Source organism: Volvox carteri, assembly GCF_000143455.1.
Source record: "Volvox carteri f. nagariensis unplaced genomic scaffold VOLCAscaffold_4, whole genome shotgun sequence".
In the NCBI taxonomy this organism is placed as follows: Eukaryota; Viridiplantae; Chlorophyta; class Chlorophyceae; order Chlamydomonadales; family Volvocaceae; genus Volvox; species Volvox carteri.
Window position 1 is genome coordinate 322734 of NW_003307547.1, and position 20152 is coordinate 342885.

At 53.7% G+C, this 20152-nt stretch overlaps 5 protein-coding genes across 5 annotated transcripts in view; 4 read left to right on the top strand and 1 right to left on the bottom strand.

Annotated features, from left to right (window-relative positions):
- mot51 (uncharacterized protein) overlaps positions 1 to 5407 on the top strand; it is a gene marked incomplete at both ends in the record, with an annotated part of 28615 nt that extends 23208 nt beyond the window's left edge. Inside the window, 10 exons of the mRNA XM_002946645.1 lie at positions 133 to 244; positions 614 to 798; positions 1133 to 1324; positions 1731 to 1863; positions 2175 to 2260; positions 2521 to 2691; positions 2829 to 3038; positions 3402 to 3609; positions 3887 to 4965; positions 5144 to 5407. Coding sequence (XP_002946691.1) covers positions 133 to 244; positions 614 to 798; positions 1133 to 1324; positions 1731 to 1863; positions 2175 to 2260; positions 2521 to 2691; positions 2829 to 3038; positions 3402 to 3609; positions 3887 to 4965; positions 5144 to 5407 — 2640 coding nt within the window. The remainder of the gene's footprint in view (positions 1 to 132; positions 245 to 613; positions 799 to 1132; positions 1325 to 1730; positions 1864 to 2174; positions 2261 to 2520; positions 2692 to 2828; positions 3039 to 3401; positions 3610 to 3886; positions 4966 to 5143) is intronic.
- A 1957-nt stretch (positions 5408 to 7364) lies between these two features.
- camA (calmodulin) lies at positions 7365 to 9600 on the top strand. The gene is made up of 7 exons (XM_002946646.1): positions 7365 to 7511; positions 7629 to 7648; positions 7901 to 8058; positions 8136 to 8216; positions 8305 to 8397; positions 8500 to 8511; positions 8727 to 9600. Exons 1-7 carry the CDS (start codon positions 7447 to 7449, stop codon positions 8793 to 8795), a joined length of 498 nt encoding a protein of 165 aa, XP_002946692.1. The 5' UTR covers positions 7365 to 7446; the 3' UTR covers positions 8796 to 9600.
- A 2802-nt stretch (positions 9601 to 12402) lies between these two features.
- On the top strand, positions 12403 to 14093 carry nuoS6 (NADH:ubiquinone oxidoreductase 13 kDa subunit). The gene is made up of 4 exons (XM_002946647.1): positions 12403 to 12673; positions 12900 to 12978; positions 13222 to 13247; positions 13537 to 14093. The coding sequence occupies exons 1-4, from the start codon at positions 12431 to 12433 to the stop codon at positions 13645 to 13647; spliced, it is 459 nt and encodes a 152-aa protein (XP_002946693.1). The 5' UTR covers positions 12403 to 12430; the 3' UTR covers positions 13648 to 14093.
- A 1523-nt stretch (positions 14094 to 15616) lies between these two features.
- VOLCADRAFT_72850 (uncharacterized protein) lies at positions 15617 to 17322 on the top strand (the record flags this gene model as incomplete). Its single annotated transcript, XM_002946648.1, has 4 exons — positions 15617 to 16144; positions 16364 to 16444; positions 16590 to 16664; positions 17086 to 17322. Coding segments are annotated over exons 1-4 (678 nt in total), but the record flags the coding sequence as incomplete, so codon positions are not given.
- A 360-nt stretch (positions 17323 to 17682) lies between these two features.
- Positions 17683 to 20067, bottom strand: fap272 (calmodulin-like protein Fap272). Its single transcript, XM_002946822.1, has 10 exons — positions 19928 to 20067; positions 19812 to 19843; positions 19719 to 19741; positions 19541 to 19642; positions 19323 to 19419; positions 18930 to 18969; positions 18814 to 18861; positions 18656 to 18700; positions 18561 to 18572; positions 17683 to 18395 (listed from the first exon to the last, which is right to left on the bottom strand). The coding sequence occupies exons 1-10, from the start codon at positions 20006 to 20008 to the stop codon at positions 18366 to 18368; spliced, it is 510 nt and encodes a 169-aa protein (XP_002946868.1). The 5' UTR covers positions 20009 to 20067; the 3' UTR covers positions 17683 to 18365.
- Positions 20068 to 20152: the final 85 nt, after the last annotated feature.

Consider the following 20152-nt stretch of genomic DNA (forward strand, 5'->3'; position numbering starts at 1 on the left):
GCTTCCGCAGAAGAGGTGGAAGGGAAGGGCATGCAGTGGGGGCATTCGGCACCAAATGCGGTCAAATGCGCAGCCATCCCATTGATTGATCCCCTGTGTCTGGTTTTCGACACGTTCGACGGCTCAACGCAGGTAGAGGTGTTCAGCGGGGCAACCCAGAAGTCGTACTTCTTCCCCTGCAATGACTGGCTCCGGAAGAGCAAGGAGCAGGGCGAGAAGGGCTGCCGCAAGGAGCTGCTCTCAGGTGGGAACGATGATCTTATATTTCGTTTCTCCGCATGAGCACGAGCGCTGCGCCAACACCAATGGGGGAGAGGATCCTGCCGCTCATCTCCTGCATCTGTAAAATTGTTATTGTCTATAGACTTTGCCCTGGTATATTATACAGGGCACGCTATTATATATGACACAATCTACAGATGATTACAGACGTGTCTCCACACTGGTTGGCTCTGGGACTCCTGTGCCATTCCGTCATGTCTACTGTATATGGGTTGAACTTCTTTCTTCCACACGAGCTTCTTGCCCCCGCCTGCCTATTTCCCAATCCCCTATGTCCTTACGTACACCTATTCCCGTCCCTACCTGTCTGTGATATCACACACACACACAGGGGTGGCGGGCCAGTCCTTGAACACGTACAAGGTGGAGGTGCAGACCAGCAACGTACGTGGCGCAGGCACGGACTCCGACGTGAGCATTATTGTCTTTGGCACCAATGGCGACACGGGGACTCGGGCGCTGGAGTCGTCTGCAAACGACTTCGAGCGCGGGCAGCTGGACACGTTCTTCTTCACGGTGAGACGAATTTCTGCACAGCGCACCGCAGGGAAGTGCTCAGCAAACACCAGTACCTAAGTAAAAACAACTGTTCATGTCGCCGCATTCGTGCACTGCTACCTACAGCAGTCATGCAAGAAATGAAACACGTCCTTGCCCACACTCCTTGTGGCACATCGGACACGCCCTTCAGCTCCAGTGGTCCTCCTTCCTTCCTTTGACATCCGCGGTCGTTTGGATTGCTGTCATTCCCCTGCTTGAATTCAAGACCGGCTCAGTAGTGCCAATGCCGTAGTTGCACCCCTCGTGCAACCCGATTAAATATTATCTTTAAATTCCCCCTCGCTGCCAGGCTCCCGACATTGGCAAGCTCCAGAGCTGCCAGGTGACATGCAGCGGCAGCGGCCTGGGGGCCGCCTGGCACTTGGCCCACATTACGGTCACCAACACTGTGACCAGTGAGACGGCTCGATTCCAGTACGGCGATTGGCTGGACGACAAGAAGGGCTGGACGCGGGTGCTGTACGCCGACGGAGTCGCCAAGGTAGCCCGAGTCGTCACCAGCTCACTGCGCATTGGCTGTGGTACCGTCGCGTCCCTTGCGTGCTGCCGTGCGTCAGGGTCCCTCGCTGTGCTCCCGCCTGTCCTGCTGCGCGCCGAGGGCTCTCTGCAGACAGAAACCCCACTGGGGCGCTCCTATGTGGAACTGCACGAGTGCGGTACACCAGATACCTGCAAGCGACGGCTAGGGCAATTTCCTTAAATTATCATCGTTTAACAAATGACCCACATGAGTAGGCGGCGCAAGTCGTCCCCTAAGCCTCATGCGGCCACCAAATCTTAAGTCACCTTTTGAGGCCTGTTACTGGACCGGCTGACCACCGCACCCCTCGGCTGCGTGTCTCATTTCATGTCCCCTCTGCGCATGTGGTGCTACGGGGTGCATACAGGCTGACAGCCAGGTGGAGTATGAGGTGCACGTCTTCACATCCAATGTGCGAGGTGCTGGTACGGACGGTGATGTCTACTTACAGCTCAAGGGCGTCAAAGGCGCGATGGGGGAAACACGGCTCGAGAACTCGGGTGAGGAGTCCCAAAGCGGCGTAGGTACGCACGGATGTATGTCCAGTCCAGGTTCCAAGTCAAAAGCTCTTGCACACGGGGGGCTGTGTGGCTGTTACTGACACGGGATGTGGTGTGCAGTTACGTTAGCTTCCAGGACTGGCCGAGCCACAACACAGACACACATGCCCCATGCCATGGCAGTACGTTACGCCTGCCCTAACAATAATCCCACACACCAAGCTATCAGTGCACTAAAAGCACTGATTCACCAGCCGCTGCTGCCTGACACCGTGCCCATTGCCCTTCCAACATGCTGCTGAACCCGGCAGCCAACAACTTTGAGCGGGACCGTGAGGATGTGTTCAAGGTGTTGGGTTCTGATATTGGCAAGCTCACGGAGGTCATTGTGCGACTGGTGGGTGACACGTTACGGGACTCTGGCAGAATGGCAGCTTGGAAGGGGGGACGAGTGCATCAGCGCATCTAGAACCGGGATATGGGCTACTTTTGGATTTCATTTACATTTGCGCCGGCCAGGGTTGTGATACCTGGTTGCGGTGATGGATTGGCGCTTGCAGATACCAACGTTTGTCCTCAGCTGCTGCTTGTAGCAGTGTGTCTTGCGCTTACACCTGCCTTCGTGTGGCTGCTGTGTTCCTTTTTTCACACGGACAGGTGGAGCGCGGTGTCGGAGCAGCTTGGCACCTGCAGCAGATTGAGGTCCTGAACAAGAAGACCGGCGAGCGGGCTCTGTTCCGCTACAACGACTGGCTCAAGGGCGACAAGACCACGGTCACAATACCGGAATCAAGCTCTGACGCGGCAAAGCAGCTTGCCCCGGGCAAGGTAAGAGGCTGCACTTTCCGTGCCCTGCATTTCGTGCATGCCTACGTGTGCACCGGCGAGTCGGGCGCATGATATAAGCCTGCTCGGATCTGAGTAGCGAACCAACTCCGGTCTAATCTGGCGCCTGGCCATTGCAGGTCCGTTGGAAGGTCTCCACGCAAACCAGCGACATCATGTTCGCCGGTACAGACGCTAAGGTGTTCGTGCAAGTCCACGGGCCCAACGGCTTGCTCAACGGCGCGGAGATCTCCCTAGACAACTCCAAGAACAACTTTGAGCGCAATGCTCTCGACCAGTTCTTTTTCGAGTTCCCCGAGGACAAAGACTGTGGCACGCCCATCAGCAAGGTAGGCACCTTCGGGCTCGTAGTGGGCTGCCCTCAACCTCCACGGAGCTTGTGTGTTTGTGTATGTGTGTGTGTTACACCTCCTGGAGCTGCGTTACCCTCCAAAGGTGTAGAAGGGCCCATATGAGCCTGGGGCCCAAGGGGCAGCCGAAGGTTGTCCGAAACAGACATATGTCGGAAAACGCAGAAGAAAAGCTATTATCCTATCATTCGTAATTTGATGGCCATTGTCCTTGTCCTCATCACGGTCTTCATCACGGTATGTTTGCTTGTTCTTATCCGAAGTCCCTAGTCACCATTGAGTTATACCATTGCCCGCGCCAAGACATGCACCGTCTCCCGCTTTCACCCGGGTGCACTTCAGTTGGTGGTGGAGAGGGGTAGCAGCTTGACGCCAGGAGCAGACTGGCACCTGGACTGGGTGGAGGTGATTGATATGACCCGGGGACACACGTATCGGTGGAAATGCGGCGCTTGGTTCAACAGCAAGGATGGCCTGAAGAAGGAGTGGACCCTGGAGAAGGCGATAGCGGGCGAGGTGCAGCCCTTACAGCTCTTAGACGCGCCATCAGGTGCGTGGTCCAGGGGCGCATAAGCAGTTGCAGCGAAGGGTGTGCCGGGATTGTGGCAAGTCGCCAGGCTAAGCAAAACCTGGTAAATATCGTGGCGTCCAGATATTTACCATTGCGGTTTGCCAGTCGATTGCAGATCCAACATCACATACTGGGCCCTTGCCGAGTCAGTGCTCTCAATCTACGGAGTCCATTTGCAACCTGTAGAGCCGCGCTAAGCTTTCCATGCCGCAGCTGACCGCTCCTGACATTTGATGACTGTATGGGTGCCTTGCAGGAGTTACTGGCACGCCAGGTGGTGGGGGCGACCGCTACCGTATCGTGACTATCACGGGCGGCGTCATCGGCGCTGGTACGGATGCCAAAGTTGGACTCCAGTTCGTTGATGCCGCAGGCACGGCCTGGGTGCCTGTTTTCACGCAGACCAAGGCCATGTTTGAACGCAACTCCCGCGACGAGTTTTTCGTGACTGCACCTATAAAGCTGGGCGAGATGGCGGCCTGCCGCGTGTGGATTGAGAACCCGGGTCTCGGTGACAACTGGCACCTGGACCACGTGCTGCTGACCCACTTGCCGTCGCAGCGCGAGTGGCGCTTCGACTGCCGGGACTGGGTGCCCAAAGGCGCGGGTGCGGCTCAAGGCAAGCAGCTGCAGGCTGCAGTCGTCCGGGACGTCCCCCTGGAACCGGCACCTGTAGACCTTGCAGCCGCCAGTGGAGATGTATCCGCTGCCGTGCTGCAGGACCCATCCTTGCCGGCGGCGCCGCCACCCAGGCCGCTCACCCGGTACGACTGCACCATTGCCACGGGTAGTAAATACGGTGCTGGTACAGATGCGCTCGTCAGCATCGAGCTGGTGGGCAGTCGCGGGTCTGCACGGCATACTTTCGATCAAAGTAAGAAGTTGTTCGAAAATGGAAGCCGTGACCGTTTCGCTTTGACGCTGCCAGATGTGGGAAACATCGAGCAGGTCCGGTTGTGGCACGATGGCTCCGGGTTCGGGGCGGACTGGTTTCCGGACAGCGTCAACATAGAGAGCCCGGTGTCGGGTTGCAAGTGGGAGGCGACCTTTGGGGAGTGGATCAAGGGAGGCGAGGGAAATGCCCGCTCCAAACCGGCGCGCTTGGTAGCGGGCACGGCAAAGGACGCAGAGGCGTTGTACGATCAAGCGGTCGTGGCTGCGGCGGCCAAGGCGGCCGAGCGGCGCGCGGTGGCGGAGCTGCAGCGTGTGGCGGCGGTGAAAGGCCCCCCAGCGGTGGGAGCCGGCCCCGGGCCAGACATAGACGCAGGGGCGGCGGTGCCGCCACAGGTGGATCGGCCTGCCAAGCGACCCGGTGATGAAGGCATTGCGAAGCAGGTAATGCGTGCCGGATTGCTAGCTCGTTGCCGGTGGCAAACGTTACCGTGAAGTTGGTCCTGACTTGCACAGCAACAGCAGCAGCAGCATGAGCAGAGCTTGGCTACACCTGCATCTGCCTTCTCTTTTCGATGGCAGGAACATATAAGGTCTTGCACCTGCTTTGCTTTGCGTACAGGTACTGAAGCCGGAGGAGTTCACAAGGCTGCCACAGATGCAGCCGGGCGATAGCAAATATCGCTTCAGCAACGAAGTTCGCAGCAATCCTGAGCCGGCACCACCTGCGTGGCAGAAACACGTTGCACCGTACACGGGGGATCCATCATGCGTGGTCACGTACTACTACAATCCACAGACAAAGCAAAGCACATACGAGAAGCCAGCCGAGTACTTGGAATGGGAGCGCAAGTACGACGCCTGGCTAGCGTCCGTACTCAAATAGAGGCCTGCCTTAGCAAGAGCCAATACGGCGTGCGGCCTCAGTAAGGCTTGGCTGCGACCTTTCGGAAATGCTAGTGCAAATGTGTGGAAGGTTATGGCAGAATTGATAAGGACTGCAATATCTATGTGCCGCCAAAAGCGTTGGGTGCAGGGTTGGGTGTGCTCAGCATATTTATTCACATGAAGCGGAGAAGTTGCACAGGTTACATGCTTATCGCTTGTACTGGCTAACAAAAAGTGTATTTAGCAACGGATATCCGTCAAAAGGGTACACATAACTGAAACTCATGAAGAAAGTCAATTGCTGCAGGACTCTCTTCGCACGTTTGAGTCTGCACCAGCAAGCTTTGCTTGGACCCACGAACAAAGTGGGTCATCACTTTTCGTCATCACTTTTCGCCATCCCCGGTCGGCGGGAAGACCAGCGGTACACATAAGAGGCTTGCAAATACACATTCCATCAAGGCCTGGAATTCATCTTCCACTGCACCCCCATGTCACGGCATGTCCGCTAGGCACGGCTGTGCGTCACGGCTGGGGTGCAGAAGGAACACATAGAGATGTTGTGGGCCAAGACGGAAGCATTAAGGCCGCCTATCATGCTCCAGCCTTTCCTTTTTGGCGACCGGACCAAGCTGCATCCATCTACTTAAAGTAACGGCACGCCGTCACGCAGGACTTCTCCAAATCTCTTTCCTTTCGTCAAATCCGGGGGTTTTCGTTAGCCAAATGATGTGGAGTCAATCATGAGTGGATGTCCTACTCTTAACACTGTGCGCGCAAACGGTGAGGCCTGCTTGGTCCGGCGCTTCCCAAAACCAAAATAAGTTGCTCCACGCAGAAATAAGACGCCACAGTTACGAGGTCGCCGCTGCTTGTTGGGGGCCAAGCATGCGCCTACCCCCTCCCGCGGCGAGATTTTCTCCACACCCTCCTGGTTGGCTAGCTTCCCTTGGGATTACCGGACCCCCCTTGGCCGGCTCCCCTTCAGCAGTTCTGTGAAGAGGTGTCGGTAGCCGGTTTTGCGCAGTTTGGCTTCCTACAGTGTTGGGTGGGGATTATGCACGACGATCCACTGTAATCAGCATTAGTTCACGTGCACCTACCTTTGGGTCCGCCATGGCTTTTTCAAAGGCACCACCCTTGGTCGCTGTGCCGTACGGCGCAGGTCAGGTAGCATTTTAGTTTCCATTCGATTTTCCCCATCCTCGAAGTTGGGCTCCTAAAGCTTATACAGAAATATGGGGTTTTCCACTTGAATTTTCAGCGGGAAAAAGTCCGCTACTTGAGGGGCTACGGTGCGGTTGTGGCCTCGGCTTGCAGACTGCCATGGACGTGCATTGCTCTCTTGAGCGGACCTCGGTGGCCTTAATGAACTGATTTTGTGTGCCTAATACCGCCATCGACGTTTCTTAGGTATTATTGTCGTCCGGAACATTTCAAAAGGTCATAAGTAGCCTTCCTTACGCCCGAAGCAAATCAGCGCTTGCACCCCCTGCGTTTACCCTCTCTGTGCTCCCAGCACGTCCTCCGACAGCAGTCTTGTGAATATCCCTGGGCCCCGAGCCCCACCAATGAGCCAGCATGTACAGAGCGCCAACAAGACCAAATTGAAGCTGCTACATGACAAACGTTTCAGTGGCGGGCAATCTTGCTTCTAACGCATCGAAATATGGCTGAATCACTAAGCCATATAGTAACGGTATAAGCTTGAGGTTTGGATGACGCTGATGACCTATTAAATACTAACATTTTCTGGACTTGTGCACTTTACTTTTGCAAGCAGTCCATGCCTAACGTTATTGAGCAAACGCAGAACACAAATATGTAAAGGTAGGACTGATTTATTGTTCCGAACAGTCCATGGTTGCTCTTTATGGCGCCCGTACGGCCTGCCGTGATTTCGTCACCGAGACTCTTCTAAGAAGACAGCACCTAACCTTAGGCTCTATGCGGCTTGGTCATACTAGTTTCATCCCGACGTTTACACATCTTGGTTTGTGGAATTTGAATACCTAAGTCGTTTGTGTAGCCCGCGCAATGGCACAAACCACTGAGCAGCTGACGGAGGAACAGATTGCGGAGTTCAAGGAGGCCTTTGCATTGTAAGGGTATCTGCCTGTTATCTTGCGAGTAAACCCTTTTTAGCCACGTCGCTACCTTGCCTGGGGTTCTACCTACTTACACGTCTTATTTCCGTTTGTATTCTTCCTACTGAACAGGTTCGACAAGGATGGAGACGGTGGGTGGAGTCCTGATAGCAGCTTGGGCAAGGAGACGTAGAAATAATGTTGGCCATGAGTAGCGTTGGTCTTGCTGGCGCGCCTAGTCTCTGAAACGGAAGTAGTTCCTGTATTTTTCAGCTGACAAGGATTACTATGGTGCAAGTGAGGGCTGGGGCATCGTTAACTCCGCGGCCCTTCGCTTGGCGATCCCCTTGTGCCCTGGCTTAGAAATCTTGTGCGCCTGGATTGGCCTATGCTTCCTTCGACAGGGACAATTACCACGAAAGAGCTGGGCACGGTGATGCGCTCTCTCGGCCAGAACCCGACAGAGGCGGAGCTGCAGGACATGATCAGCGAGGTCGACGCGGATGGTAATGGTACCATTGACTTTCCGGAGTTTCTTATGCTAATGGCGCGGAAGATGAAGGCAAGAGCATGAAGGTACCCCGTTGGGCGTTTGGAGGCGTGCTGTGACTATTCGTTCCACTTTGGACTGTCGCGCAGGACCACGACCATGAGGATGAGCTCAGGGAAGCCTTTAAGGTATTCGATAAGGATGGCAACGGATTCATCTCAGCCGCTGAGGTGCGTATGGATAGCACATGTGGGGAAACGGACACCACGCGTTTCGCACATTTACAGTTCACCTTTGTCTTTAATACGGCTCCTACAGTTGAGGCATGTTATGACGAACCTGGGCGAGAAGCTGTCCGATGAGGAGGTCGACGAGATGATTCGGGAGGCTGACTGTGACGGTGATGGTCAGGTAAGCGACATAAATTTGAACAACACATTGTGCAATATTTTCTTCATTTTGATTTTGCACGTCACGATGTGTCTAAACTACACGATTTCCGTGCCCCTACAGGTCAACTATGAGGTGAGCGCGGACAAATTCAACCCTGGACAATTCGGGACCTGGCTTAGCGTTTCATGGAGACAACATGTCGTTGCTGATGCTACTGGCAGGGGTTTTGGTATGCCAGTTGTTCCGGCACATGATTAATCATAGCGGGGGCGGGGTATGCATGTACGGCAGCATGTATCAGGATAAATGTTTTCCCTTTTCTAAACGACTTCTTCTGTGTTCTGTAGGAATTCGTCAAGATGATGACGTCGAGCGTCGAGAAGCCGCAGGAGGCTAGCGTTGGCAAGAAGCCGTAAGGAGCGACTGGCTTCAGCAATGTGATGCTCTGGGACACGTATTACTGAGATGCATCAGTGCACTGGGCAATCTTGTTTTGCGGTTGAGGGATCGGGGGATTTCTGTGAGTAGGACGGGGTTGTATAGAATTACAGCGTTCTGTTCAGGGCAATGTTACGCTTGACGAGCAGAGCTTGTCGGCGGGAATCCAAACAATCTTGGGACTGTTGGGGGCCCATTCCAGGATTTGCGGCATGTACCTCGCGGCATCATTGTTTATGGCGACTACGGGTAGAAGTGTGTGCTTTACTCGCAGAAACATTTGTACAGGTCCATCATGTTGCAGCATACGGTGTATGCTTAGCCTTGTAATAGTTCTCCGATTCGATTGTAATTGTGCTGACCGTGTGCCAATTTGAGAAGCAAAATTGCTGTCGAAATGGCGCGCTGCAGGCAGGCCAATTTGCATGGCAGAGAATCCAAGATTGAGGATTCCTCGTTGTTGTTGGAGTTTTGTCTTTGGGTAGTCCCTTCAAAGGCAAGCGTAGCACTGTTGGCGAACCTGTGAGTTGCAGCCTGGCTGAGTTGTCGAAGCGCGAAGGCTACGCTGGAGACGAGGGCCGCCTGCAAAAGGCAAAGTTGCTTTAGTAAAGTTCATGGCACACAGGTGGACACTGCGGCACGCTCACCTGTCTTGCGGACTTGCCTAATAACCCAGCTGACCACGACTCAACCTCCCCTGCGATAACGTTTTCAATTATCCCCTTCCCTGGTATGCCCATGCGTTCCTGCACGGTAAGGGCATACAGTTCACGTCAAAAATGTGTAGAATGTCCACATGCCCCAGTCCAATAGCAGCACTCCAGTGTTAGGCTCAGTTCCAGTAGCAGCACGTGGGCCCGATTCAGTACCTGCTCAATGGTTACCCGTAGCAGCCGGAGCGCGGACTCAGCGGCCATTTTCAGATGGTCTGATGTTACTTCCGACGGGCAGCTCAGCATGACGGTGACCGGATTTGAGTACCCGACTGTGTCTTTACGCAAGAATTGGAGCGTTTGGTGGCCATTCATTTCCTGCATAGACCAAAAAGTTAGCAACCCCATGACACGTGATTTGCGAAAGCTTAGAGCGTAACGTACCATGATGGCTGCCCCTATGCACCCATCCTTGCGTAGCGAATCATGGCAATCCAGCAAAGTCTCCAGCGGTACACACCCAGCAATCGCAGCAAGCGCTGTAGTACGGACAGCACCAAGTCTTTGCATGGAAGCAACGCCTCTGCTGACTAGCCAGTCGTGCACAATAGGATGAATTCCCTGCAGAATCAGTAGGGAGGAGACCAACCATGAAACACATACAAAATCTTTGTCCCGGTAGCAGTCTGGCCGCAAGTCAGATCTGTACTGCATTTCGTGGCCCCATGAAAGGCAATTTACATCGGGTCAGTTTTGGCTCTATAAGGCATTGCCGTCGGCAACAATCAGCAACAACCTATCGAAGCGTCTGGACTCCTTAAGCTACAACTCTTGCTGCCGGGACGTCTACGCGCCTTGAGACCGCTTGCCTCGCCTCGCGCTTCGCATAAATCTTGTCATGAATGCATGCGCATGAATGAGCTGTTGGAAGCACAACCCCGCTGGTCATGGAAAGCGTCGATGCACATAAACATTCATATTTTTCCAATGCTTGAGCTGCAATGGATTGGACGCTTTCTGATGTCCAAGCAGACCCCAAGCAACAAACGGCGTGCTGTAAGCGTTTTGGGGTGACATTTGGAACCTGAATCCATACATATCACTCTGCCTGTGAATTGCGTCTCACCTTCTGGCTTGCTACGATATGCGTGTTGGTGGACTGTCCCAACCGTTCTTCCAGCGCAGAAAGGATGTGCAAGAGCTCCTGAACCTCAGCTTCACCTGCGGCAAAACGTTGAGTGGCACTTCAACAAGCCACAAGCGCCCTTCCAACAAGCCACAAGCGCCCACTTTATCCTATCACCCTACCAGGTGGACCCCAGGGCTCCAGCTCAGACGTCAACAACCTGCTCGGTCCTGTTGAAGCTGCTGCATTGCGCAAATCAAGCTGGTTGCCCCGTACGTCCAGGGCTTCGCGAAAAAGCAGAATCCCAACGTCGCCGGTGGTGTAGTTCATCTTGCCATGCATTACATTCCCTTGTCTATCAAGTAACCCGCGTAGTACATTGAGGCTCTCCACCGTTACATCTCCAGCGGGGATCACGACGCCCGGCAACACACAGCTATCTCGCACGTCGTCCCCGCGGACTGTCTGAAAAGACACGCATGAGGATGACGCTGCGGGCAGCTGGGCGGTGCGGTCGTCACTCAGTGACGAGACGAAGGCCTCGACCGTCAAGGCAGCAAGGTGCTCTATGTCACCAGCATCAAAAAGGCATGCCTGCAGCCAGGAGACAACAACGGGGCATCGACTTCGCGAACGGCAACACAAGACGAAAGATCAATTGAGCATAGCCAGAGTCGATGCGAAATAAATAAGGGCATGATAGTGTACGACAAAACGGAGGCTCCTGATTTGGCGCGACAAGGGGGCCACAGCTAGTAAGCATACTTACCAGTTTAGGGAAAAGAACACCACGGCAGAGGGCAAGATAGTGCTGTAGCGTTTCGCATGGCACAAAAGGTGTACTCATCCTGGCATCCTTGAACGAGGCGTTCATGCTGGGAGACAGGAAAACTTGTAATCTGCAGCCAAGCAAACAACGGTCTTACGAGTGTCATCTTCCCTGTGCCGTGTAGGGTATTTACCACAAAAACGAAAGGACAATCCGATGGCATCAGCCTAGAACCAAGGTACGGCCACGCGCGGTTTGAACCCCCCATTGGCACTTGCACGAGTGCAAGTGACGGACCTGTTTCCCAGCGCTTCTAGCAAGCAAACAGCCTCATACAACTCGGCCCTGCAAGGTGACCCGTCCAGGACAGCCCGTATAATCCTGTGAGCGGCAATAGCGTACAACAAGAATCTCATAAGAGTCACGATTATTGCCAGCGGCAAAAGTGCAATATACTTCAGCCGTTCACCCACCTAGCAGAGAGGTACAAGCAAGCTAACCCACCATCACCGTACTGGGCGTGTTGCGCCTGCGCCGTACCGGCAGCAAGTAATTCTCCCAAGGGATGCGAAGGCCTGATACCTACAGTTCCCATAGGTTCACCCCGGTACATGCGTTAGGATTGACGGGAATCCGACATGTAAAGCCCCAACATTGTCGCCCGGGTAACTGCAAGCCGGTCCAACAATGTCGTACAACCGACCTTGGAGCAAGTGGCCGCTTATAGAGGTCACAACGCTGGATGGTGTGTGTTGCGCTGCAGCTAGCGCCTTCAACCTGCAAAGCAATTATCTGTTGGTAGGTAATCGTTCCCTACTTGTTGCACGCGCCATGGTCACCTGACCTGCCGTATGGCCCAAAACAGGACAAAGCAAGCTCCTCATAGTAGAGGCATATCTGTGAGAGTTCATCCATGTTATCTTGTTATTGAACTTTTCCTGTAAAACTTTTAACACCCATATAGTGAGCATGTACGACACTCTGGCTTCTTGTGCTCAGCTCACCCTAAAAGATTTGCTGTGGTAGTCGGGCTGTAGTGTTATCCTTATTTGTGCTTTCTGTTAAATGGCACTCCAAGGAACTTCCCTTTTTGCCCGTCGCCTCATCGGCAAAACTTTTTGTGGCTCTTTTGCTACAAAGGCTACTCCTCTTGCAACGGTTGATTGGAAGCATGCTACAGTGCCTATAGCCACATTGAAGGACATTCCTGAGACAATTGGCGGAATCGTCCCGAAGGGTGATTTGCGTGCGACGAGTGGCTTGGGACTCGGAGACGGCATCAAAAACCACACGGACAAGTGGCTCCAGGTGTGTCGGCAAGATGCTTCCTCTAGGGTCTGGCTGACACGTCAAGGTGCTGCGCTAAGCAGCATGGAGCACAACAAATGGGGGAGGCGCAAGGCCATGTTTTTTAGGCTGACCTTGCAGACGTTGCCGGCAAGTTTGTTTTAGTTGTAACCGCAGGAAGTTTCAATTGGTGTCGTGTGTAAGCGGTGTCTCTGGTGATAAGGTCCCAATTGGATGTGTTCTGTAGGGAGGGAAGTCACCGATGGAGTATATCAACGAAGTAGAGCCTATCAAGGTCAAGGGTTTGGTCGTGGCCTCGTACGGCAGTAAGTTCTCATCAGTCCGAGTTACGTGTTAGCACCTCACCGGGATCGGGACCGTGGCACGAGCAACTGAAACGCCTTGTGATGATTCGTTACCGACCGGGGCATTGATAGCAGGCAGCAAAGGCCAAGGGAGTAAAGATGCGCAGCTTTCCTGTGTTGTCTGCTAAGCCCAGACCAGAAACCATAGGCAGAGGGCCCGAAGGTGGTGTCTCAACAACACGTTGCTATGCCCTTCTGCTGTAGGTGACGATCCGGCTCTGGGATGTCCGGTACGTATAATGGCATGGGGGGTATATGCAAGGAAGTCCGCATAGGTTGCCATGCTTGCGCACGGATTTCCATAGCAGTGGGAAATCTGACCTCCACATCAATCATCGCCACGCATCGTTTTCCTGCGAACTTGTGACCCTGATATTGACAACGGTGTCCAGCGGGCATGCTGTTACGCAGGGGTTGCATAAGACTGTGTTTTCTGTGTTGGGAAAGCGCAAGAAAAATAGCAATATTACAGGGAGCGGGTTCTTGTGCTGACTTGAGTCGTTGGCCGACGCTGCGCAGGTCGAATACATCACGCTTAAGGGCACCAGCTACGAGAACCCCGCTGTTTGCAAGTACACTGGGAACCGGTACTACAGCGATGACTGGAAGCATGGCGCGCACCACCACTAAGCGTTGTCATGCTCTTGGCTTATGACAGGTTGGGGTGGCTGCAGATAGTGGATGCAGACGAGTAGGTCATTGTCCTGTGTGGCTGCCTGCAGTAATACCTTAGTATGGACGGTGCGTGTTATTGGCAATATATGAAAAAGAGCCGACTGGCTAGGCATTCTCGAGTTACAGGAGGATGTGTATTTTTCATACGTTGTTAAAGGCTTCTGGTCTGTGCTTCATTCCTTCATTGGAGGCAATCCGATTCGTTGTTGGAGCTACCGTAACGAGCTTGTAATTCCATTGGTATGGAAGCAAGCCATCAGAATGACTGCTTGTGAGGTGCTTGCGTGCTACTTAAATTGTACTTGCTCTTTGTTGGTCTTCTAGACCCCGCGTGGCCGTTTCGTCCGAATTGCTGGCTCGACTCTGTCCTTGTCCCCCTTCCGTTACCAAATCCAGCTCGGATTGTGCGACTCGTATTAGTTCGCTCGTGCCTACATTAGACGTGCGATTGCCTCGACACGCACGCAGCATCCGTCGAAGCACTAGGAGCTGGAGGTGCAGCTGTCGGTTCTCCTTCTGCACAGGGAAATTTGGAAAGCGTGGCACGAATTGCAAGTAAAGCTTCAAACAACGGACCCCAACGGCGCGCCGGCGGCGGCGCCGGGCTAGGTGCCTCGCATGAAGAGCCTGCAGGTGCACAGTGTACATTGATGGTAGCACTTGATACATGCGCCATAACTATACGATCTCCTGCCAAGCTCTTGGACTAGTTACTACAGCATTTTTTGCCGCAATTGTTGAGCCACGCCGTGAGCGTGTATGTTGGGCTCCCCACTAACTTGTTAGCCCCTAGCACTCACCTCTAAACGCTCGTTCGACACTGTCAGCTCGTACATTAACTGTTGCAAGTATCAGAAACGAAAACAGGTCGTAAGGGGGCGAGAAAGGTTGAGGCGATATGAATTTATGATGGACGATGTCTGTGGCTTAACGGCTTCGCACGGGCAATGACACCATGCACTGTATATGCAACCCCTGTAAGCGACGCACGCAGTGGTGGAGCCGTGATTACATCTGGTATATCGCTCAGCCAGTATAAAGACGACAGTAATATAAACGGTGGACGCGGTGACGCCGCGCGTGCTACACCGAAAATGCCTTACATAGCCATGAGGGTCTCGCATCGCAAAAGACTGTGCACACGTAGGCGTCCCGTGCTAATCAATTGCGGGGCTTTACAGGAAATTCACCAATGTAGCACGGACTGCTGGTGCACTACCAAGCAAAGGGCTTCTCCCGTGTGACGCTATGGAACCTCTTGATTAGAACCCCTCTGTAGTCATACAGCCTGACCCCAGGGTCCTAAAACCATAAGCCGCACCTTATCCCTCACTTCCTGCGCCTGTGCATGAGCATGCTGTTGCCCTAAGCGTACTTGCTGCGGTCCCGATGCGCTGCCTGAACCCCATGAGGACAAATCCGCGGTCATGATGAAAAGCAGCAACACCTGGACATAGGTACATCAAGAGTTATGCGGCAGTCCCGCGCTCCCATGGTATCTCCAGCTAAAACCCAATGATGCGTGCCAGTACATGCACGCATATCGCACTAACCCACATACCAGGCCGATTATGAAAGATGGACTGATGCCTCTCTCAGGGGCTGGCTGTGCAGCCCACATAGCGACTTTCCAGAGCGAGCAACGACCTCCTCGGGGTCTAATGCAGGAGTTCCACTTCCGCTTCGCATACAGCAAGTGACCTCAAAGCTTCATGCCAGTATGCGTTGTCCTGGGTACTTATCTAAGACCGATTGGAAATCAGTTATCATGAAATCCATAGTTGAGAAGGTTGACCATTTCATCATGCTCCATGCAGTAAGTGGCAGCAAGTGCTTATGTACGGCGGGAACTGGTTTGTAAAGAGAACACACTGAGGCACAGCAGTCATATATGCAAATACAAGGAAAGCGTGCTCTGTGGAAAATTACTTTCATCATCAAAGAGCAACTTTTTTAAGGCATTTAATGCGAATTTCGCTGCTCGGTTGTTACAACAGTTCCTTAATTTCAATACAAACCTGCAATAAAGCAAGTTGCTCACCACGTTGTGAAATAACCAGGAATGACTAGATAAAGGCGGGGTCGACTGTTCGTTGGGTGTTGGCTGCTGGGCCAAGTCCAGGCTTCCTTGAACGTTAAGTTTAATCAGTTTATTTGGAGCTTGACCATGGAACTATACGGGTCTAGCACTACATACAATCTGGAGAATGTTCTACGCCAGAACATTTTAGGATCTGACTACTACCGACAGACATGCACTTCTTTGAACAACTGGTCGGACATTGTCGACGAAATTTATGAGAATGTTGATCATGTGGAGCCCTGGATGAGCGGGAATGCACGGGGTGCCTCGTCGGCCTTCTGCCTCCTCCACCGGCTTTTCACGTTAAAGCTGAACCCGAAGCAGATTAAGGATATGCTGGATCACCGCGATTCGCCGTACATCCGCGCGGTGAGGTCTTAAACAGCTTGAAGCGTACGTAACTCGGTGGGGGGGGGTAAGGGGAGGGGGCCATTCTGGCTATGGAGACCTTTAAGGTTTGGGTGCGGGTTTGAGCATGGTTTGCAATGGCAGTCTGAGTGATAAAAGCAGCCTCTTTTGCCCAGGTCTTTTGTGCATATTTACCATGGCCTTACGGGAGCTTTTCCTCTGCTTCGCTTTTGCCGGCAGGTTGGCTTCCTGTACCTGCGCTACGTTGCGGACCCAAAGACGCTTTGGAGCTGGTGTGGACCGTACGTGAAGGACCAAGAGGTAAGAAGGGTTGCTGGAAGCAGGCAATGCTGGGTGCGAATCGTCTGCCAATGAAGCTATTGAAGGCAGGTATAGTGGCAACGGCAAATCTGTTGTGCGACGTATGTAGGCATACCTTTTACGTAAGGATATTCCTCACGTGCAGATGCTCGCCCCTAGCGGACCGGAACAGAAGGAGGTGACTATGGGCGACTACGTACGAGACCTCTTGTTGTCCCAGGTAGGGTGCTTTACATGCGGGGAGCAGCCGCTCCGAGACTGAGCCCCTGGTTCTGCGCCCCTAGTGTGGTGTCATGCACAGGGACGGCGTCGGGGGAAGCCTTGGATAACTGGCAGCGGCCCAACAACGTGATGCCCGGAGGATTCGCATCCAGGACATATTGAACACCCCTGCCGTCGGTAGGGTGCGGTCCACCGCGTTGCGTGAAATTCTTTGAAGTTCTAAAAGGGTATCGGCTCTGTGTATGGCAGCTGCTAGCCATCCTTAGCGCAACCCAAGTTGCTATGGCTGCGTGTCACGTGCCTGTTAACGCCGCATATTTGCTTTGGAGACCTGCTGCCTTGTAGCTCTGTTGGTTAGCTAACAATGTACGAGAAGGACCTGACACAATTCGTTACCATGGCGTTTGGACTTTTCGCAGTACTACTTCGAGACCATTTTTCCACGCATCCCAAAGCCAGTCCAGGACGTTATTAACGAGGAGCTCAAGTCGCGTAATCTGCCCACTACAGCGAAAGGGAACGGTGGCGCTGGCGGTGCAGACCGCCGTGGTGTCGACGACGCGGGCAACCGCCGGCCAGCCTCAGTCAAAGCGTCCCTGTCCGTGGCATTTGGGCAAAGAGCCCCGAACCGCTCCGGTGCACGCGAGGAGGGTCGCGGCCGCGATCCATCGGCCACGATGCGTGATAATACAGCCAGTGGCAGGGCTCGCGGATCGGCATCACCTGACCCGCCACGGGATCGTGATCGCCGTGAGCTGCCGCCCGCGCGGCGGGACTACAACCGAGACCGTGACGGTCGTGGCAGTGCAGACTGGCGGGACCGCGGTTATGACCGGGACAGGCGTGACACCCGTGAACGGGACATGGGCCGCGACCGGGGCAGGGATGAAGACCGCGACTACGACCGGGACAGAAGCTATGACAAGGATCGGGGGCGTGGACGGATGTCCGACGACCGCAGGGAAGCCCGACGCGTTAGCCACAGCAGGAGCAGAAGCAGGGATCGCCGCGATGGCGGCCGCGATGCACGGGACGTGTTCAAGGAGTCAGCGGCGCGAGAACGCCGCGGGAATGAAGACGATGTACGTGCACGATATGGCAGCAGCGGGAACAACCGCCGGTGATATAGCTTTCCATCAACTGAAGTTGTTTTCCATATGACATATAGTGCGTGAATGGCAGATTATACATTCGATGCCGCGGACTCGCTCTTCTGAAATTGACCGTCTAAGGGGGCGTTATGGTGACCTGACGAGGTTGCGTATTTGCGTTGAGGCTGTCACGTGAGATTGCCAAGTCTGGAGATCTTGCGAGACCAACATATATGGTTGTGGTTTAGCCTGGCTTACATGCCAAAAATGACTTCGGCACAACCATTCCTTGCGCCGATGGCTACTGTTGGGCAACGAGAGAGACCACCGTCAATGGGCATGACACTGCAAAATTTCGATCAGGCAAACCAACAGCACCAACACCCATGGCCAACACGTATCTCCCACGCACCCAGCGCATGAGATATATTGTAATCGCGTAGCGAAGTCCATTGAAGCCCCATCAACATCCAGCAATATAATACACAGACGGTCCTGTCGATAGCCAAATACAGGTTAATTATTCGCACCCTCCGTCACGCAAATGTCCACCACAGCTTTCACAAGTTTATTCCCATTCCAGGAGACGTTCCAGGATGCTCCCCCGTTCACTTAGTCGCCATCATGCGGATGAACTCCTGCGTGTCATAGGGTAATGGGCATGAAATCAGTGAACGCGTGCAATCAGTGATGTCACCAGCCACTGGTGGTAGGGGATTCCGTTACCGTCACTGCTGTGTCGCCGAAACACCTGCATTGCGACCAGCCAAGTTGCACGAATACATACACCCAGTGTGTATCACCTCGTAGTTGATCTGCATGCAAAGAAAGAGGATGCGTGTTCATGTGTCTGCTGGTCTCAAGAGGTATGGCTGGATCCGCCGGCGTGTGCTCTTACCATGCCGTCCTGGTCGATGTCCGCCTCCTGGATCATGTCGTCAACCTGAACACGCGGGCGTCGGATTCATCGACCCGTCATCTAGCCATGCTAGGCGCTGTGCGGAGGGCGGTTTGCCAAGGGTTCCCTACCCACGTGTAGGCCGGAAGGGCACCCACCTGCTCCTCCGTCAGAGTTTCGCCGATATTGGTCATGATGTGCTTGAGCTGCAGAAAAGCATATGCAAATCTCACAACTCGCCACAAGTCGAAATTCCAGGCATAGCAGCCCTTACCTCGGCCGCGTTAATCTGACCATTCCCGTCGCGGTCAAACCTGCGGCTCAAACGCAGAAAGATGTCAGTAGGTGACGCCCTACTATGGTCAATTACGAATTGAGGTGGGCTGACCCAACCCGTAACAAGGTTGACATTTGGCCATTTACCCTCTGCCATACATGCCCCTGAGAGGCCTTCTGGGCCACCCCCTTTTTGTTCCATGTCCGAGCCTTCGGCCTTCCGTTCTTTGCTCCGACGGGACCCGAAGCAGCTGTCAACATTATGCAGGCCTGGTACAAGGCGCTTTATGCCGCAGGATTTGGACATACGTCGTACTTCATTATGCAACGCCCAGAACACCATCATCGGTGGTCTTTCCTGCGGTCCCCCGGATATAAGCTCAACACTTACATGCGGAATGCCCTCCGCAAGTCTTCCTCCGGATCCGCAGGCGAAGGCTGCTTGCTCATGAGGCCGACGAACTCGCCGAAGTCCACGTAACCGCTTCCTGGGGATTGAGTAACCCATCGGCGTTATATTCCCCCCGTAGTACGACATGAACCTCACAATCCCGCCCCGGCAGCAATTCCAGGACTAGACAATGTATATAAGCGGTGATGCTTTCGTACCATCTTTATCCACCTCAGTCATCATGATGCTGAGCTCTTCCTCCGTTGGGGTTTGCCCAAGCCCCCGCATTACCGTTGCAAGCTCCTCCTTGATAATTAAATCTGCGTGGAACCTCAGCAAAGCTCGTACGTCAGACATGAGATTATGGCGCCGGGGTTGAATCCATCCGTATCTTACAGTTCCCATCTTTGTCGAAGAGCCTGTGAGTGCACAAGAGCAAACCCATATTAGGCGCGAGCCGTGTCCACAGTTCTAAAACAGCGTACTTACTTGAAAGCCTCCCAATACTCTCTAAGAATGATCTGAAGTGAGGAAGCATCTAGCTCAGCTTAGTTGGTCGGTCCATGACAATGACATTGCAAATAGGACTTGTGCAGGGACCGCACCTCCGGGATCTGTGAGAATTCTTTCTTCCACCTATCGAACTCCTTCTCATCATCCCGTTCTCTTTCCCTTTCTTTCTCCATTCAGTCCGGTCAAACGCGCTGTAAGAATAACGTTTATCCGCAGTACTATAGCTTCTAATCTGCTAAAATGGAGCAAGACGGTGCAACACTGGTTTGCTGTGCGAAAGTTTTCTCGAAGGCCGTACGACATGTCTTAGCTTACGC

Coding starts and splice junctions, on each gene's coding strand:
- fap272 (XM_002946822.1), bottom strand. CDS start 20,008: ATGGAGAAAGAAAGGGAAAGAGAACGGGATGATGAGAAGGAGTTCGAT. Junction 19,742..19,811: donor GAGTATTGGGAGGCTTTCAA/GTAAGTACGCTG, acceptor GTGCACTCACAG/GCTCTTCGACAAAGATGGGA. Junction 19,643..19,718: donor CTTCGACAAAGATGGGAACT/GTAAGATACGGA, acceptor GGTTCCACGCAG/ATTTAATTATCAAGGAGGAG.
- nuoS6 (XM_002946647.1), top strand. CDS start 12,431: ATGGCACTCCAAGGAACTTCCCTTTTTGCCCGTCGCCTCATCGGCAAA. Junction 12,979..13,221: donor GGTCGTGGCCTCGTACGGCA/GTAAGTTCTCAT, acceptor CTTCTGCTGTAG/GTGACGATCCGGCTCTGGGA. Junction 13,248..13,536: donor ATCCGGCTCTGGGATGTCCG/GTACGTATAATG, acceptor GACGCTGCGCAG/GTCGAATACATCACGCTTAA.
- camA (XM_002946646.1), top strand. CDS start 7,447: ATGGCACAAACCACTGAGCAGCTGACGGAGGAACAGATTGCGGAGTTC. Junction 7,649..7,900: donor GTTCGACAAGGATGGAGACG/GTGGGTGGAGTC, acceptor TTCCTTCGACAG/GGACAATTACCACGAAAGAG. Junction 8,217..8,304: donor GATTCATCTCAGCCGCTGAG/GTGCGTATGGAT, acceptor CGGCTCCTACAG/TTGAGGCATGTTATGACGAA.